Source organism: Empidonax traillii, unplaced genomic scaffold (assembly GCF_003031625.1).
Source record: "Empidonax traillii isolate 1590-97213 ecotype Southwest subspecies unplaced genomic scaffold, ASM303162v1 scaffold14:size4059594, whole genome shotgun sequence".
Lineage (NCBI taxonomy): Eukaryota > Metazoa > Chordata > Aves > Passeriformes > Tyrannidae > Empidonax > Empidonax traillii.
In genome coordinates, this window is record NW_020955207.1 from 3,871,431 (window position 1) to 3,892,221 (window position 20,791).

The following is a 20,791-nucleotide window of genomic DNA, read 5'->3' on the forward strand; positions in this document are numbered from 1 at the left end:
AGGCTTGGAATTACCCAGACTGTAGTAATGGTTTAATAAGCTGCTGGGTAAGTTTGACCATATCTGGACCTGCAAAGTCTGGGAGACTTCTTCGCCCACATCAAGGCAGAGAATGACACAAAACCACGCCTTGATGTTCACCACTGAAAGTACAAGGAATTCAGTCTGAAGGGCAATCATCAAAAGGCTATCAAAATACATCCAGTGAAGAGAGGGATCACAACAACTGAGAACCAGTGTTTAATATTCTCTGAAATAGACAATTTTCTGTATTGGGTTTGCATGGCAAGGTTTTGGTAGTGAGTGGCTAAGAGGAGTGGCTTCTCTGATAAGCTGCTAGAAGCTTCCCCCATGTCCAACAGAGCAAATGAAGCTGAGCCCAGGAAGAAGGGAAGGGTAGGGGGAAGGTGTTGTAAATTTGTGTTTATTTCTCATTACTCTAATTTTAATTTGTAAGAAATTAAACTAATTTCTCAGTCGAATCTTTCTTCCCATGATGGCAACTGCTGAGTGATCTTCTTGTCCTTATCTCAACCCATGAGCACTTTTTTGTACTTTTTTCCTCCCTCTGTCCAACTGAAAAGTGCAGAGTGATAGAGCAGCTTGGTGGGCACCTAACAACCAGCCCAAGGTAAAACCCAACACAACTTGCTTGGTTTCTTCAATTTAAACATTCACAATTTTGTTATCATTAAGAAATTCAGACCAAAGCTTAAACATTTAAGACATGATTTTCATCTACTTTTTGTTTTCTTCTCCCATGGAAATATCTTGATGCTGCTGAAATCTCATTTTGCTCACATTTTCCAATACTCTCAACATGACATGAATCCAAAATCTTTCTTTGTATTTCTCAAGTGGTAAACAGGTTGGTTTGACTGACTAAAGCCATTTTTGATAGTATGTGCTAAGCTTCCTTAAAAAATGGATAACCATCAACTTCTAGTAGGCTTTGCAACTAGGATTTTCTACACACTATTCTCTCAATAACATAATTATCCATTTTCAAGATCAAAAAATTCAGCGAAAAGATTGTGCATCACTGAATTAGCTGCTTCAGCTATGTACTGTCAGGGATGCAGCTGTTAAAGCTTGATTCCAAGTGGTTCATTCTTTTTAAGAAACCTTTTCATACGCCTAGCTCTCTACTGTTGCAAGTAGCAAGACGACGACACATGAAGGAATGAAGAACTACACCTTTTCAAACCAGGGGTTAAACCAGGAGTGTTTCATTAAAGCCTTATGCAACAAGAAAGCTAGATTTAAATGAATGCATAAGACTACATTAAAATGCATGAACCACAGTAGATAAAAGAAATCAAGACCTGTCAGTATGATAAATTGCCTGATAGCAGTAAATAAGTGCACAGGAGAAATAATCCCATAAAAATGCCATGCCTACAAATATTAGTCACTAGGAACTCTGATTATGTTCTAATGAGATTCTTCTGAAAACTATTTCATAGTCCATCTTACAAAAGCCATTGCATGTGTGTAAATAAACGGAAATAACAAAATATTGTCAAGTTTTATCTGTAATCCGATAGGATTAGAAAAAGCTTTTCAGTTGATCAATCATCGCTAATTAAAAATAAAAGAGAATGAGGTCCAAGATTGCAGAAGAAAATACCACTTAAATACTTTTCATATAATGCCTTTAGCTTATAAGAGGCAAGCTGCTTGCAATGATCTTGACAGCTTTGTGACTCCCTCTCTTTTAAAAGAAACAAGGGATAAAACCTGTTTATTATACTTTATTGATTAATTTGTTCCAAAACTTGGGCATCAAGAAGCATATTGATTTTGTGTTTAAAATATAACATGCTAGGGAAAAAAAACACAACACAACAAAACAAACAACAGAAACAATTTGACTTACTTTTAGCATCCCACAAAATATCTTGTTCTGGAGGAGCAGCAAAGAGAATATAAAGACGTAGGGTGTCAATGCCATAGTCTTTCACTAATTCTTCAGGGTCTATTCCATTGTACTTAGATTTGCTCATTTTTTCCCAAGTAACTTGGAGCTTCTCACCAGTTTTTAGGTGAACTGGTTCAGTTCCTAAATATTAAGATATTAAAAAAAATATTAAACCAAATTTTTCTTACGTGTAACAGCAATTCATTTTGTTCCCTAAGCATAAGAAGAGACAACTATTTCTTGTGTGTTTTTTTTTTCCCCCAAAAACAGCTTAAAGAGGATAAACACCCATTCTAAACACTCTCTTCCCTCCCAAGTCTTACCTACAGTTATGCTTTAACAAGGGTAATATCCCAATGCTTCCATCACATTATGACAAAAAGTCTTGTAGCATTTGGAAGCTGTATCTGGCTACCTTGAGAGCCCCCGAGATCTAAGCATTGTTACAGTCCTGACATTTAAAACCTCCTAGGTAAGTGTACTGATTCGGTACAATTCTGACTTGCACTTAGGTTTTACAAATACCAGATTTACAGGTTTCAATTGCAGTAAGTTATCCTGAAAAGAATGTGCCTTCTGTTGCGTGAATTGAGAGACAGAACGGGGCATTTACACTGAAAAAGGTGCAACTCAGCAAAACCATCTACTACAGAAAAGCCCTACATTTTCTGGAAAAAAATAGGATAGCATGCAGTGGAAAAAACTGGGAGGGTTGTTTGGTTGTTTGTTTTTTAACCAACTTACAGGGTTTGTATGCAGGAGAAGAACAATGAAAACAAAGTTGCAGAAGAGGAGTGCTTAAGGAAGGCAGATATGACCAAACCACTTTTGTTGCTTCAGGTCCCATAGCCAGGACTTGCCGGTCCAGCTTATGCAGTGAAGGCTCTAGAAAGCACTTGAGAAACACCATTGTTTCCTACGTCCTTTACATGCCTAATATCTACTGCATCTGTGTTAGCTTTGCCATGATGTTTTTGTAGGTTGTCTGTTTACTGGGACTACTGGCTCCATTCAGCAAGCTGCTGACCATTGTCTTAACAAAACTGACTTTTGATCTTTTGGACTATACTGGAGCTAAAATAATAACATAGCACTGTTTCTGTGTTTGGAAGCAATTAAAAGCTGCTGGATTAGTAGGATCTCTGTGCACTCAGCAGTGCATATGAATCCAAAACTCACTGAAGTTGCTCACCAATTTAAATATTATGAGAATTCATTTTCTCTTTTAAATTTTCCCAGCGCTAAGACCTGTACACTGAAGAAGTCCCTGGATGCACCTATGTCGATTTTCCCATGCAGTTTCTCTTACCAGTGAGATCAACCTCCTCTCTCTTCAAACACTGGCCTGTTGTTGTTAGTCTGAATGTCTGATTCTTGATAAGACCTTGAACCAAGAGCTTATGGAAAGGCTCCCTAAGGACGGAATGAAACAGAAACTGTTAAAAAGAGCTATCAAGAGCATACTTTCTGATAAGCCTCAGGTGTCAGGCCAATCAGGCACAAGCATTTAATGAAACAAGAATTTCAAGCTGACTATCATAAACAATTGTCATCTTAGAAAGAGTACTTTGTGCATTTATTCATGGTGGCTGACTGGCAAGTATAAGTGTTTATTTGCATTCCACACATATTCTTGCACCCTGATTTAGCACTAAGTTATTCTAACGTCACTTTTCAAATTAGCATATGGATAATACACAGACGTTTCTTGGCCAACTGTGCAACTTCCCTAACTTCAAGCTAAACCTCTTATGTAAAAGCATTCAAGTACCTGGCCTCACTGTCTTACAAATATTTAGTTCTAGCTTCTCTCTGAGGAGCACAGTATTTTGAACAAATCAAAATGTTGCTGCACATTTCTTTCTACAGAGATAAGATCGTTTCTCTAATATAAGCACTTGCATGCCTTGTCCCACTGCAGAACTAGCCATGGAGGCTAGCTGTACGAAAATAATACACCAGAAAAAGTGTATGCAACGCTGGAAAGTTTGTACATTAGTGCATCAGTTTTTTAGCATCTTGAATGTTGAAACTTTACATTTCTAGCAAAATTTACATCGGGGGAGTAAACTGTCATCAAATGCGTGTATGATAGGGCTAAAAAGAGCCTTGAAGGGCAGTATTGCACTCAGCAAGAAATAAGCTCAAAGTAAACACTGTTCTGGTTGACAGATATGTTATAGCAGCCACCTCCTTTAATGATCTTGCATTTCTAATGCATTGAGTCAGACGTCTGTCCCTGTTTTCACAGAAAAAAAGGCAACGAAATTAATCTCTAGAGCTTTTGGTCCCCACTCAATAGGCCAGGAAAGTAAAGCAGTTCTAACAGCAACCTCAAGAACAGCAGGGGTCAGGAAGGAGATATGGAGCCAGTCCCAGAAGGCACGCACATTCTGGGAGCCTTTTCATGGGATCCTCCAGCACAGAGACATCAGTGACCATCATTCTGGAGGACACGTTAATCAGCACTGGGTACTCCTGACTTGCACCTCCTAATGCCCACATGTGTGCTCTACTTTAAGCAATCTGAATTCTCCACACTTGTACCTAACAGAGCCTCAAATACGTACAAAACAACTTATGAAAAAGGATGTATCGCTCCTACTTCTGAGTTTTTAAAAAGTTAGAATAAATCCTCCTAAAGAAGAAATAGTAAAAGCAGATTTCCACATTTTACTTCACATGCACAAAAAAGTCATAATCCAAAACACTACTCACTTTAAAGGAGTTATTTTAGTATTTTATATAATTAGGAAATACAAATGATATGACAATTTATCTCATGATTTAAAACACAGTAAATTATTTAATAAATAAAGTATTATTAAATTATATAACTAAAGTATTATTAAATTATATAACTTTCATGAATGTTTTCACCATATTAAAGCAGATATCTTCCAAATAGTAGTTATTAAACTAGATGACTGATGTAAGGATATATCTGAAAACAAACCCTTAAACTGGGAGAAAGTGACAGGCTTCATATTTTATCTTCAAAATATTCATGTTTGAACATGAGTTTCCTTCCTTGCATATTTCATATACTTCTAAATATTGTGCAAGTGCTGGTACATATTGATGTCAATTTGTCACAAAGAAGTATGAGTCTCTGCCATGCCACTTGGTTTTATCAACAATGTTAGGTAAGAGTAGAAATTAAAACATCTCTTACAAAGATTTTCTAGACAATACTTCACATTTTGCCTGAAAAATCTGGTTGTTTAGAAACAAAGTAAAGGAACTTTAGGAGATGAGAACTAAAGTCAAATTTAGACAGTACAAACAACAACAACAACAAAGTATTTTAAAAATAGGATGCAAAAATCATCTAAAATTTCAAAAAGTTATCACAAGTTATACAAGTGAATTGGAACATGAAAATTTGGAGCAAAAACTTTGCAATTATATGAACAAGGGTGGGAAATTGCTCAAGGATATAACAGTTCAGGATAAGTTCTTTCTACAAACTAAAGACATTACACCAAGGAAAAATAAAATTAATTTCCCTCTCTATCATTCAGTACTTCAATCTGTTTAAGATCTCAAACAGTTATTAAAATAGCTACACTTCCTGCTATCTAAAATAAAGCTAATGAGGTAGCCAGACCATCCAAATCAGATAGGGCTTTCCACTGGAAGTGATTTTTCAAGGAACACTTCTTTTTAATGACAAAGAGTTAGTTCAGATCATACGCCAAGTTATTAAAAGCTGAATGTGGGAATGAGCATTTCTTATTTTTGTTTATGCTGACAGAGAGTACAAAAATGCAATACAAAATACATTACCAAGTATGGGGAACTCCCCCCCGTGTTCCTAATGGGAGACCGCAGGAGAATGGAGACATGCCCAAAATGAGAAAGCCAGAGCCCATCTAATAAACACAGGGCTCAGGAACAAATTAAGCCCTTCACTGAATGTCTCCCGAAATGCACAGTGATTTTGCCAGTGTTGTGGTGGCTCCATCTCATGTTCACATGCAGAGTTACACTCGGATTTACATGAATAAAACCTCACACCTCAAACCTTCCCCTCTGAAGACAGCAATGAGCTGCCTGGTTACGGAAGGGAACTGCCGAGGGGCCACAGCACAGCAGGTGTGATGAAATTCTGATCTAAATACTGCAGCACCCAGTCATGGCATCATAAATACCTCCTGATCCAAACCACTGTGAACAACGAAAATTAAGCCATCTTCAGGCACATTGACATCACTGACACAGTAAACAAAGAGGTGTCTGGAGTTTCTCTGAATGTTTAATCACATTTCAGATTGTCAGTATGCTGGAATGGCATAAGCCTTCAGCAGTCTGTGAAGTTGGTTTGTGCTCATGCTGAAGTGTGAGCACAGAGACCTTGGTCGTGCGCAGCTTTTGATCATGTTGTATGTCCCACCTGAACTCTGTCTGACACTTCTGAGAAGGATCAGCTGTGCTTGCCATGATGTGTGTAATCCATCTTTTCCCCTTCTGTAACGTTCATGTACAGGTTCATTTCTGTGATAGACTCATCCCTATATAGAGGACCCTGCAATGGATAGTAGGGCAAGTATGACTGACAGATCAGGAACTCCTGCTCAGTGCCATGTCCTCATGCTCTTTGCTTTGCTCTGTGCAAGGCGAGCAGAACTTTCAATCCAACTACAAATGACCCAGCTGGAAGGACTCTGTGGAGCCTGCCACAGTTATAAACAGTGGATTCAGAAGAGGGGATAACCCTAGCAAGGGCTCACCGCATGTTATTTGCACTGTGCACCTTTAGAAAGGCCGAGAGAGCCTAATGCTGTGCCCTGGAGTAAAGACAAGACCTTGGTCAGTAACTATCAGCTGAGTTCACGAGGCTGTGAAACCTGATGTTAGATCTAGCTGTAACAACACAGCAACCTCGTGGAAGCAATTGGAGAATGTGGAAGCTGATCGTTTTAGGCAGAAAGAAGATGATACAATATTGAACATTCAAGATTCTACATAGTCAACAGCTGAGTGCTTTTACTTAAAATCAGCACTAGTGATAAAAGTCCCAAATGAATGCAGAGCAGCTCTAACATCCTTCCTTCACAGAACAAGCTATTTTTGTCACACACATATTTTCTTTTATTTCGTAATGCATTATATGAAAAAAGTGCCTTCTTACTCAGCAGATTTGCTCTCTATCACAGTCAAATCTGCTGACTTAACAGCAACAATAAACGCTTTTATTGCTTTAGAATCCTTCAGGGAGAATGTGCAAGATTCCATTTCCAAATTATGCATCAGACAGAGCTGATTACTGAAGTCTAGGGAAGGACCAGATTCTGTGTAACTCGTATTTGCAGTAATACAGTTGAGCAGGTGTAACCGAGTGTGTCAGCACACACTCACCATGGTGGATTAAGCTGGAACAGATGAGGAGTTTGCTGGCCCCAGCTGCCTACCTGGCCCCTCTCCCAGTGGTGGTCACAGCTGGGAGGGCTCACTGGCTTGTGAATTAATTATAGAACCAATGCACTTTACAGACCAGACTGCTAAAACAAATTGACATCAATTTGGCCTTAATCTGAGATCATGTGTACGAGTACCCAGAGGGTGCCATTTATTCTGCCTTGTCATTACTGAGGAAATGAGCAACAGCTTCCACCATCTTCAGCCCAATCCATTAAAAAATAAAATAAATGATTGTGCCTCATGTTCAGAGGATATTTAAGCTACATTGACACCTTTACAATTTTAAATGCCTACAAACACTTAAATTTCTTATGAAAGCATGTGTGATTTCTGTAAATGCCTATGTTATTATCCATGCTGCCTGTAATATTTCTACAACAATAATCATTACATCATATTTGAAGAGATTCCTTTGAAAATCTACACTATAGATTTTTAATATCTGTTTGCAACCACGTTATTATGTTAATAGCCATTAGTACAGAATTAAAGACTAGCAGGAGATATTTCAATGGATTTGAAAGTCAGAGGACAGGAGCCTAACAATGAAAATTTCCACGAAGAAAACCTATCAAAATGAAAAATTACTATAGAGAAATAGGGGAATCATAAAAATTTGTAAGGATGCTAGATAACACTTTAAATAGTGGCAGCTCTCATTAACCAAGATATAGCAGAATTTTCTTAATTTAACCAGGGAACAAGACCTAAGCTACTAGAGAAGGATTGAAAACGCACTAGGGGGCAGTGTTTTTTAACATTTTAGTGTTTTCCCCCAGAGCTGTGGGTTTCGAAACCAAGACTTTTGAGCTTCCTAACGATAAGCCTGTTCTTTCTAATCACATTTTTCCAATCTCTGAGACTAGCCCTTGAGCAGTTCAAACAGAAGACTGAGCAAAAGTGGCTTCTGACCAATGCTAAAACATTTAAAACACATGGAAATATTTTTAAAGCAGTTATAATTTCCATATCAAAACAAAATCCTAATCTGACTTCATGGCTTCAAAGCACCTAATGCAGTAACTTGCACAGAGCTAAAGCAAGCAAACATTTTTGTGCATGAGGATGAATTTGTTACAATCATCCTAATTGAAGCAGTTCATACAACAAACCTGCAGGGCAGTGCTGTAACATATCTTCACATGTGCAACAGTTCTTGAGATTGTATATGGCATTAAAGTAATTCTTCATAGTCTTGCAAACTGCTTCTACAGAAAGCAATTTTAAATTTTTTCTGCTGTCACTAGATTTTTTTAAAATTAAAGAGTTTTTTTTCTGCAATCTACCATATTTAGACCAGTCTACAGTACACACACAGCTTTTGTGCTACTGCTCTGCCACAGCTGAGGGTGAACAAAACACATTCCAAATTAATACAACTGCAGAATCAGAGAGTCTTTAAATTGGAAGTCATTTGATGCAACTCTTTTCTGACATCACACCTAACTTCGGGTTGTTCAGGGTCCCATCGGGCTGAGTTTTAAAAATATCTGATGATGGAAATGCCACAATGTGGTCAAATCATTCCAGTCTCATCACCTTCATAGTCAAAACTATTTTCCTTCTGTCCAGCTGAACCTTGCTGCAGTCTGTGACTGTTACTCCTGTCCTTTCTCTGTACATCTCTCAGTCTGGTTCTATCTTATCTATAAACCTCCTTTAGGTAGCAGTAGACTGAATTACATTCCCTCCTTAGGCTTCTCTTCTCCATGGGGAACACACCCAGCTCCCTTTGACTCTCTTTCTCTGCCATATGCTGCACTCCCTGAATATCTCAGTGCTCATCCCCAAGATCCAGTTTGACAATGTCTCTCACACTGGGAAGGGGGAGAGGGGGGGACAGCTCAAAACTAGACACAGTATTCCAGATGTGCCTTCCTGAATGATGAGCAGAGATAACCAAAGCTGGACATGGTTTTGCTACTGCAGTGGAACAGACTGTCACGCTGACTCACATGTAACTTCCTGTTCATCAGGACTCCTAAAACCCTTCTCTGTTGCAATCCTCCCCAAACAGATGGTACAGCCCCAGTTCTGTGGGTAATCTGCTCCATGTCCAATCCAGAATCTTGTCTTCAGATTTCTGACCTGCTTTTCCCCTCATCAAAGTCCTCGGCACAGCATGGCTTTTCTCAGTGTGCAGTGATAATGAACCTGTTGAGGGTGAGCACTTTGTTGCATTGCCAAGGTTATTGCTGAAGATGGGAAATATAGCTGGTCTCAGAGGAATACCACTTGCAAACAGCTAACTTTGAACATTGACCCTTTGAATCGGATAGTCTAAACAGCTTTTTCTATCCATACTGCAGTCCACCCACTCAGCCTGTACCTCCCCAGTCAGACTACAAGGATGCCATGGGAGAATTTGTTAAAAGCCTTGTTAAAGTCATAAAAGATATGCACAGCTCTCTCATCATCCTCAGATGGAATCATCCCACCATAGAAGGAAAGCAGATTAAGTTGGACATAATTTTCTCTTGGTAAATCCATGGTGGCTGCTCCCACTCACCTTGTCATCCACGTGCCTAGAACTTGTATGTGTCTGGTTTACTTAAGTGATCCCTAACTTGATCCTACTTTACAGTGGGGAGTATCTCTCTTCTTTAAACTCTCCTGCTAAGCACACATCCTGACAGGAAATGCCAAGGCAAAGGCTGTTCTTTGCTACTTAGGCTCTTTGATTTTGCCTCAGGCCGACATTTTCCTTGATGTATCTGCAGAAATCTTTTTTACTGCCTTCACGTTCTTCATCAGTTTCAATTCTAGATGAGCTATGGCCTTCCCTAATTCAACTTTGCCTGCCCAGTCAATGCTTCCACATTTCTCCAGTGGTAGCCCATCCTCACTTGCACTTTCCTTGCACTGCTTTTGGTGCTTAAGGTTGAAAGCCTCCCTATTTTGTTGCACACCAAAGTGGACCATTTACTTTGCAACAACATTTCCCCCGCTCTGTGATCTCACTTTATATTGACAATATTTCAGCCACAGCTAATGTCATTGGGAGAGTCGGAAGTATTCGGCTAGCAAGAGAACATTTTGCTGCTGTGTGTTACAGCTCCACTAGATGGCTGATGGATTAGGATTGTAAAGTCTTTTGTAGCATTAATAAGCCTAAATTTTCTTGCAAGGGAAAGCTCTGAAATTCTCTGCTTAAAGGAATGGTGCTTCTGAGAGAAAGGGTCCACTCCATGAGAAGAACTAGCCTTCCTGCTGCAGCTGCAGAAGCTGGAGGCAACAGAGGGAACACAAACAGTCTACATCCAAAATTTCAAATACACTATTCACTGCAAACTGTTTGCAGGCAAGAAGGAGTCATGAAAACACCTTGTCTATTTTCATCAAATTATTATGAAATAACTTGGGGAAACAGTCTGCTTGGCTCCACTAACTAGTCCATCTTCTTCTGGCTCAAAGGTGCTTAAATTCTTGTTTTGGAGCAAAACTACTGCATTTGAGCAAGTTCAGTGCCATATATATGTAGGCTCCTCTTTTACATCAAGTTTTTAGAGGGAATACTTGTACAGAATGAACTTATATGAGTTGCCAGTTGAGAAATTACTGAGCAGTTCTTCTCATGGGGTCACTCATATTGATTCAATTTATTCAATCCTCTCTACGTTTGGGAGAACAGGAGAGAGCATGGGGCAGCATTTCATTGTTCTGACATTAGTATCCTCCAAGCTGAGGCATTCCTGGGATGACATTTTGAGGTACAAAAGGGCAGAATTTCAGTAGCAATGGGGATGTTAAGCTAAGAACCTATCCAAGAGGCCAAAGAACAGAACAGATGACTCACCTTCCAGCATCAAACTTTACCTCTAAAACAAATTGACAGCAGATAAACATACTGCTTTTGCTTATCAAAAGGTGTTTTGCATTGTTCAGCTCCAATGCTACAGTGAATTATAGAAGTGCTTAGTTTCCTACATATGCATGGTTCCACTGAAATGAATGGTATTACTGGCAGGAAGTTACTTAATTTGAAATAATAGCACTAGTCAGAATCCCTAAAGTTACTAGTTTATGCATGCTTTTGCAGGCTGAACAACTACAGCAGCATTTTATCACTTGCTTTGAGCCAGTTAATACTCTTGCAATAAAAATGTTATGTATGTACACATACAGAAATTACAACTGACTATGAGAAACCAAGTACTGACAAAGTAGGAAAATTCAGGCTTATTCAGTGTAGTCCTACCATTGCAACAATGTTCACTAATACTCTCACTAGTCATATGTAATATGGAAGACTTTTACAGAATTATATAAGGCTTACTTGTGTTTTGTCATCTTTAGATCATGGCAAAAATGGCTGAAAAACCTTGCATAGAATAAGTGCATAACTGCATGCTCCTTTCCTCCGATGTACAAATCCACAGGCATCCAGTAGTCTGCTAAGTCACTATTAAAGGGCCTGAAAAAACAAAATTACAGAAAAAATACAATGTAGAAAGGAAAGACCAGTGCTACCAAAGTAGCTCATCATACTTGACTAGACAACTCTGTTTGCCAAGAGCAATACATATGTGATAAAACTTTCATTTTGCTATAATGTTTTACAAAGTGAAATGCTTATTCTAGACAAAAATTTAATTTCCACTGAGATGCAGTTCCACGAAGAGACTATTTTCCTATATTTCAGGTGAGCAACTAAGACTTCACATATATTACCTGAGAAAGTGATAAAAAGATTTGCCTGCTCATTAAACGACTTTTTAAATAAATACCCTGTGGCTAGCTTTAAATTTTTTAGCATTTATCAGGTTATATATACAAATATATTAGAGTGAAAGACAAAAGGCATGTCCACTCAAAAAAAGTTGATTTTTTTAATCGGAGGTTTGCACTGTTGCCATTAGGGGGCAATGGCGCAGTTTAAGGCGGCAGAACCCCCATAGAGTCAGTTGGGTCACCGCACTCCAACTGAAATGCTCGATGAAATGACAGTAAATTTGTCATTTACAGCATATTTATTATGTCGTTGGAGATCACCTGCATGGTTTCCTAGCATTGCTTACTGCTTCATTACATACTGTCATGTCTCTTGTAATGGGCTCTCGCCTCAAAAATACCATTTGTATAGAAGTTCTTCTCTATGACCCTGTTCTAACATTTGTATCTACTTGTTTTGTCAGTCTGTCTAATTATTTCATCTGTCATTTTTGTAGTAGCAACACGTTTTTCCTCACAGATCAGCCCAGAAGCAAATAATGGACCTGGGATTCATGTCTTTAGAGGAACAAATCAAAACTAACTTGTTCATAGCGTTCCAAAATCAGTAGAGTAATTCTTGCCAATTGCAGACCAGTGAAATACGGCTCATGGAAATGAAGGGTTTACATGTGCCTAGCTTAGCTAAAAAAACTAACTAAATAGATCAAATGCAGGTAGCAATTTATTGCAGTAGACCATATAAACATTCTCATTTCAATATAAACCAGATTTAGCTACCCTAAGCTGTTACTTTGACAGCTGAATGTTACATCTGACTATTTCTTCTTCAACTTCTGGAAAAGTCCCTCTTGTCCGCGCACAAAAAAGTATTTTAAATTGTCACTGGACAGAAAGCAGTCTGCCTAACTCAGTAATAATAATATATTCATGCTATCTAGAGAATAATTAAAATTAGCATGAAATAATAGTATTTGCAAAAGATTTGTCTTTAGTTTAACTAAACTAGTGCTGCCAATATAAAAAAAATAATTGGCCCAGCTATATTAAGTCACTGGGTCTGTTCTCAGACACTGCTCTGCACAATAAATAAATACTCACCCAAACAGCCCTTCATGTGGTATCAATATTTTAAAATGCAACTCTTTTTTGTCTTCCACAAACCACTTAATAGGGATGTTACACTAATTCCTCTTTGGCAAAAACAAAGCTATCAAGCAGCGCTACTAAAGGCAGACTATGAAGCGGAAAAACAGGTAAATAACTACATCTGCCTTCCCACACTCTCCAGCCACCAGTGAATAGCACATGAAAAATCTCCTTTTGTTAATTTGGCATGTAGTGGAAGTGCTGACACAGCAGGAGCTTGCTGTGATGCCACTTCACTTGAGGTCTGCTCACAAGGAAGTAAGAAGAGTCATTGGAATTTGAAAGGAGAAAAATGAAGGTGCTGTTCTTGGCAGCTGGATGTTACACTGGACTATTCCTCTTCTCACCAGTGTAACAGCACTGTCTGTCCACACACTGAACTGCTCAGTGCATTGCCAGGGAGGATACACTCCATGCAACTTACCACAGTCTCAGAGAGTCATGGCAGGCCGCCTGTTATTCCTGATGGAACCCTCCACTAAGGACTATTTTCAGCTCCTCATCTGATTATTTCCTCTGTGCCCTGCCCCATAATGTGCTTTTGTGCAAACTTCTGCCCCTTGCCCTGTAGCTCCTGTGCTTACACAGTAGCGTCTACACATCCTGCCCTTGTACATCTCCTGGCGTGGGAGCAACCAAATGCCACATTTTTAGACCAGCTCCTAGTCTACTGCCCTGGTTTGGGCTGTGATAGAGTTTATTTTCTTCCTACTAACTGGTACAGAGCTGTGCTTTGAATTCAGTATGAGAATAATGTTGATAACGTACTGATGCATTGATTGTCGCTCAGCAGTGCTTCCTCTAAGCCAAGGATTCTCAGTATCCCATGCTCTATCAGTGAGCAGGTGGCAAAAGAAGCTGGGAGGAACTATGGCTAGGACAGCTAACCTGAACTGGTCAAAGGAATATTCCATACCCCAGGCAGTCATGCCCAGTATATAAACTGGGGAAGTTGTCTGGGAGGCGCAGTTGCTGCTCGTGGAAGGGCTGGGCATCAGTCAGCAGGTGGTGTGCAGTTGTATTGTGCATCACTTGTTTTTCTTGAGTTTTCTCTCTCTCTCCCAATCCTTTTTATTACAATATTTTACTTTGTTTCAATTACTAAACTGTTCTTATCCCAGCCCATGAGTTTTACTTTTTTTTCTCCTCCTGATTCCTCCCCAGCCCACAGGGAGAGGAGGGGTGAGTGCGTCAGCAGCAATGTGGTACTCAGATGCCAGCTGGGGATAAGCCACAACATCTCCCCTGCGCTGTGCTCAAGCCAGGGGGCAGGCACATAATGAGGGCGGTGTGGGAGTTTACATCCTCATCTGTAAAGGCATTTAGAAGCTGGAAGCACCTGATTATCTGGTCTCTTCCTTCCCTTCTTTTCTGTGCAGCAGGCTTGCCCCTGACGGCCCTGTGCCTGCAGCCCTCACCTGTCTGTGTTGTGAGGGTCGGTGTACCTCAGGTAGTACCAAGCAGAGTCAACAAATGTATCCATGGTATCGACTTCTCGCCGTGCTGCTGCCTTACACCTGAGCAAGAGAGAAGGAGAAAAGCTATTTTTAGGTAAGTGACAAGCTTGGAAAAAACCTGCCACAAAGACGTTTAGACTGAAAACTGAAGGGGTCTGAAACGGTCTGAAAAGTGACATGTTCAGAAAAACTCAACATCAACAACAGGGCGCGCTCCTTCCCTCCCCCTCCCAAAACATACAAAATGCAAACCAAAAAGAAGCCTGAATATCCATCATATCCAGCAATAGCAGAAAAGAGCACTGCACTGGACAGCCCTCTTGATCATATGTTCCTGGAATTTTTTAGAATTGCCATTTTAAAAGAAACAAAGCATGGACAAGTGTACTCTGCCATAAAGCTAATGGGTACTGAATATATATCACATTAGTTAGGTGCCAGCAGACAAATAACTTTATAAACATTTAGCAGAAGGAGCAGGTGGTTGCCTCTCACTGCTTGTCTATACAAAAATGTCTTTGCAGATTCCATTTATTATCTCTAGAAAAAATTAACTTAGTTTAATTTCAGCTTTCACTGACATGTAGCAAATCTCTCCTAGACCTTGTAGCACAATTTTAATTTGTGATTATATAAATTAATTTTTTATTACAATTATATTGGCAGCTCTAAGAAAAAGTTTTAAAATAGATTTTAGATGCTCAAGTTACTTTCTGGTAATTTCTCCTTGAATATTAATTGTTTGCAGAAGCCAATAATCACATTTAATAAATTTCCATTTGTTGTAAAGCATCCCTTGTAAAACTCTTACTGTTAAAACAATGGGATTATTCTAATTTCAGTGGAACTTTGTAACCTGTGACACTCATATATAAATGCCATTGGCTGCATGTAGGAAATGTATGCAGTTTATAATTGTATGTATGTGTGTGATAAGTATACATAATAGATGGGGACTGGCTATTTAATATTTTTCAATTGCATATTTAGTCTCTGATCAGGCCTGATGACTGAGCTGCAACATGTATCTGCCTGTCTGTCTCAATCTTCAGCTCGGCTTGCCAAGGCAAGTTTAGAGAGAGCATCACCACTTAACATTTTTCTTCACTTTCTCTGCCCCTGGTCCTTCTCTACCAGCAAGTTCTTCTTTCAATGGGAATAGTGCAGTAAAGGAATTTTACTTCTAACTGCTTTTTAATGTAGAATAATAATTCTATTAAATTGTACATATAAGCAAAGACTTGGCCAATGTAAAAGAATATTGTACTGCATTGAAAAAGAATGGCTTTTCAGTCAAAAGCAAGAATACATTAACTGACCCATAATTACATCTGCTTCATGCCTCTGTGCTCTAAATGGACATGGTTCACTAACACAGAGACAGCATGAGCATCTTTCAAAGTTTATACAATTTATATCAATACTGTGATTACAAGCACAATACTGTAATCTCATTAGACAATCTTCAGACGACTAACACAATTACCTGGACTTGTATAACAATGAATAACTTGGGCATCTCTCCCATTTATGATTGCTAACATTATGGTCACTTAAATACTCAGACTGTTGTATCTTTCCAGCTGGCTTTCCTTATTAATTCTAGATATTAAATGCAACTAATAAAACCCCCTATTACTGGAGAGAAGGATCAAAGGCAGGGATGATGTAACTTCTTAGAGCAAGGAAAAGCAAGGATGACTACGCACACAAAAGCAATAGCTCAAACGATTTGAAACTGTAGCAGACGTGGATGAGCAATACTGAAGATAGCTGTCAAATAAATGAGAATTAAGAAGTCAAATAAAGGTGAGAATTTAAAAAAAAAGGTGGATTTCATCAAACTATCACATTTTAGGCTGACAAAATAATCCTTTATTTCTGACTCAACAAATGCCCTTGACTAACTTCTAAGTAGGGCAGCCACAATAACTATACAGAAATCATAAGAATTTGCTATCCATCAAAAGTATATTACTGACTGGTAAATAACAAAATAATTTTGTAATTAAGGTTGTGGGGGAAGCTAAGAGTGCAGACAGAGACTTTCAGTCACATCAGGAAAATTTTTCCATTGAAATTAGAATTGTAGACCAAGGCATTTCTGGGGGTTTTACTAAACCTGTGTATCTTATTTAGTAAGGTTTCACTGCAAAAGTTGCACTTTAAAATACATTACTATCTGCAATTTCAATAGGCACATCTGAGAAGAAATTTTCTATGCAGAAATGTGGGAGTAAAATGTCTGTTTTGCAAAAAATACATCTTATCAACAAAAGTCAAACTACATGTTCCCAGAAAACCATGGAAGTGCTGTGCATAAGCTACCTAATTAGAAATTAAAACCCTGCTGATATTCTACCTTTTAAATATTAAAATGAAGTTAGATGTTATGAATCTGCTGCGTTACGAAGAGAGACGTATTGTCATTTTAATGTCTGATTCCCCTGCCTGGCAGCCTGGTAACATACTTCTCATTTGGTCAGTCTGTTAGCAGCAGCACTGCATTACACTGCTGATGAAAAACGTCTCTGATACACCTCATGTTGTACCAGTTCCTTCAAAAGAGTCTTTATGCAAACTTCAGCGTACAGAGTATCGAAGCAGCTCTCAAGATTACACAACTGATTTTCACAACATATCTTTCACTACTTAATTTAGGTTGTTTTATTTCTTAAAAAGCTGGACTACATACAAACAATAAGGCTTACAGCACTGACAAGATGCATATACTTACTATCTCCTTCAATCTGAATTATATGCTGTTATCTGTAATGTATAATGCATGTAATTCTTCATGATCAAGATTTATATAGCTGAGGGAACTCTCTATTGTTGGACTATTGCAAGAAAATGAACACAATGTTCGTTTCCCTAACAAAAGGACATAATTTAATAATCATCATAAGCTTCACATGAACACTGGTGGTGAAAGATAATTAAAATAACTGTAGTAAATGAAGTGAGAAATACTGTTAAGAAATGGGAAGCAGGGAGAAAATCATTCAGGTTTTCCTTTTTCCTTTCCTCCAACTTAAAACCAGTGAGTTTTGCTTCAGCTTGTTTATGAAAAAATAGCCGTAGGTGTTTGTGTTGCAAAAAAGGAGTTTTACAGAGTACATAGGAAAAAAATCCCTATGCCGAGTCAGACTAAACATCATTCTGGAGCAGTCACCTGTCTCAGAGCAGTCAGTCGCCAACACTGAGGGGAACAGCCCAAGAAACAGGCAGGTGCAAAGCGATCTCTCCCCAACTGCAGCAAATGCAGCACTGGCTTACCTTGGACAGGAACAGTTCACCCAGTCAAGAGCACTTTCTAAAGGAGAGGCTCCCTTTCCTGTGAAGGTGGTTACATTGGGCAACACCACCGGTAAGTCTTCATAAGGTACGGGAACGGTGCCGCACGCCTGGCAGTGAATGACTGGAATAGGAGTTCCCCAGTACCGCTGTCGAGATATTAACCAGTCTCTTAATTTGTCACTTGTTAGGTCTCCACCTATTCTTTTATTTTTGGCCTGCTGAGTAATAGCTTTCAAAGCCTCCTGCCGAGTCATGCCAGTGATCTGATTGAGAAAAGATAAAAAAAAAAAAAAAAGAGAAGCAGAAGAAACAAAAATTTATCCTTGCTGTCAGTGAAAATGCAAGAACAGACAAAAAAAAGTCATAAATGCAACTTCCAGAGTCAAAGTTCATGAGCATTATAATAATTTTCCCCTTCCCACAGCTTAACATCATCCTGTACAAGAGATTATTCATATACCAGCTATGCTTTTGAGCCCTTGTGCTAAAGGATAATCTTGATGGGCTGAATAGAATAAGGCTGAGAAAGCATCGTGTAGATGCCTTCAGCGTCTATTTGCAGATACTTGCATTTACTGTTCATATCTTTATCAGGTGCTGTATACCGAAACTCCCAGAATTCTATTACCAACATAAGGTAGAAACTGAGGAAATGCAAATGTTAAAATGGTTTGCTTTCTCCTATGCTCATTTTAGGTTTTTCTGTTCTTGCTTTCACAAATACCTTAACCACTTAGATCCTACCTGGTACGTAAGAGAATATAAGCTTTGTGTCTGCTATCAAACACATTTTTTCAAGAGCTATACCTAAAGATAAGATTTCCATGCCACTTGAGGTATATACGTTACCATAAAGGCTGAAACACTTCATTTCAGTGAATATGTGGAAAAAGGACTAATGTATCATTTAACTTGAAAATCTATTGAGAGAAATTTGGAAGCATAAGTTTGGCTTGATTCTAAAAAAAAAAAAAAACAAAAAACCCCCCTTTAATCATACAAAGTATTTGGCACTCCTGAGAAAACAGATTTAGTTTATATTGTTAAGTTGGAAAGGACTCCATACTTGTATACCCACCTCTGCAGAATTAATGACCTTCTCCAAACCATTTGGCAATGTCTCAATGACTTCAGTGAAAGAAATGCCCAGATTCTTAGCTACTGCAGCATCTTCTGCACTAGTACTAGGAATTCCTAGGAGGGATGAAAAAATAAATCAGTTCAGGAATTGACTAACATGGATATCAATCATCACTTTCAGGAAAAAAACATTTCATTTCTATGACACTCTCTTTATAATGACTTACGCTTGCCTACAAGAGTTAAAGAAAAATATCTAAGAATAAAAATGTTTTCATATTCTTTAAGCAGTAAAATTCAAACAGCAATAATTACAAATGCATTTCTCAGTTCCTCTGTAATTCAAATGTTCATCAATGTCCTACTGCTGAAAAGGCTGAAAATTTGATGGTTCTGAAAAAACTAAAAATAAAGCTACAAAATTTGGACAGAATCACAAAATTTTCAATACAGTTATATTATCTACATATATTTTAAAAATACAAATTCTAATTCTAAATGCTAACACGACAACCAAAGAGTAAACAAACAGTTAAAATAGCCCTCCTGTTTCAATAGTAAATTCAATCCCTTTCTAATTTCATAGCTTATTAAAATGTACCACAACATAACTGTCTCTAACATCACTATCCCTTTAACTTATTATCAAAGCCATGATTTGTTTATAAACTCAGAAAAACTATTCAAATAACATCAATTTTCTATTCGGAATATAACCATTGAGAACACTTCTTACAGCTATTCAAGTCAATTGCAGAAGTCACAGTATTTAGGGCCCTTGATGCTATCTTTCCTGCTGCATATTATTATGTGTGACAGTCATCCATTTTAGTTCTGGTCTGGAGGATCACCTTTCACATTTATTAAACTCACCTTTATTATCCCATGTATTCTGAAATAACATTGGGATACTAACAGATTTATTATTTCATAGAATCATCATAGAATCATAGAATAGATTGGGTTGGAAAAGACCTCCAAGATCATCAAGTCCAACCCCTGATCCAACTCCAATTACTATAGCATGGCACTAAGGGCCACATCCAATCTCTTTTTAAAAACCTCCAGGGATGGTGAATCCACCACCTCTCTGGGTAGGCCATTCCAATGCCTGAAATGTTCCTGTTCATTTCCACAGAGCTACATCTTCCTGCATATTTTTCCCTTTCACTGATAATTTTATTATTCATTTGACCAATCTTGCACAACTGCTGTCATCCTTAAAAGGCAAAGAACCTTATTCCGACAAGCCAATATCAACACTAAGTTGGTGAAAACTACAGACAAAAACTCTCATAATATTGGCTGAGCACATTAGAATTACTAACATACAAACTGCTTCACTTAAAACTGGTTTAACAATCCTCTTTGTTCAGGGAATGAAATGCCTGCTATACATTCACTCTGTCAACACGTGGAAGTTTGGAAGCAGATAACTAAAGAAAATCAAGCGAAACACTCCTGTAATAAATAACTCCTTAAGTAGCAAAATATGGAATTGCTATTTTATCTTTCCAGCAGATGCACACTCCTGCCATTTCAAGGCTCTGTTACAAAATAATGTATGTATCTTAATTTGACAATGAGTCCTGCAGCCTGCAACAGGTGGCTTCACAATATGCTCTACAAACGGAAAAAAAGCAGGTCCCACTTTTTCGTTTGCCTTCTTTGGAAAAGATGATGCTATTAATGTACATTGGCAAAGCTCAACAGCTGGCATCCAGAGCTTCCCAGGAAGAGCTGGGCTGTTTCCAAAAGACATAAGACCAAGGTATGTGCCAGTGAGCAA

General features: G+C 38.4%; 1 protein-coding gene across 2 annotated transcripts in view; it reads right to left on the minus strand.

Annotated features, from left to right (window-relative positions):
- Window positions 1–20,791, minus strand: part of LARS2 (leucyl-tRNA synthetase 2, mitochondrial) — an 85,617-nt gene that overhangs the window by 18,409 nt on the left and 46,417 nt on the right. For both annotated transcript variants that reach the window (XM_027892429.1, XM_027892439.1), the window contains exons 11-16: window positions 19,001–19,116; window positions 17,902–18,185; window positions 14,584–14,682; window positions 11,622–11,759; window positions 3,231–3,334; window positions 1,880–2,062 (exon numbers count right to left, since the gene is read on the minus strand). In XM_027892429.1, coding sequence (XP_027748230.1) covers window positions 1,880–2,062; window positions 3,231–3,334; window positions 11,622–11,759; window positions 14,584–14,682; window positions 17,902–18,185; window positions 19,001–19,116 — 924 coding nt within the window. The remainder of the gene's footprint in view (window positions 1–1,879; window positions 2,063–3,230; window positions 3,335–11,621; window positions 11,760–14,583; window positions 14,683–17,901; window positions 18,186–19,000; window positions 19,117–20,791) is intronic.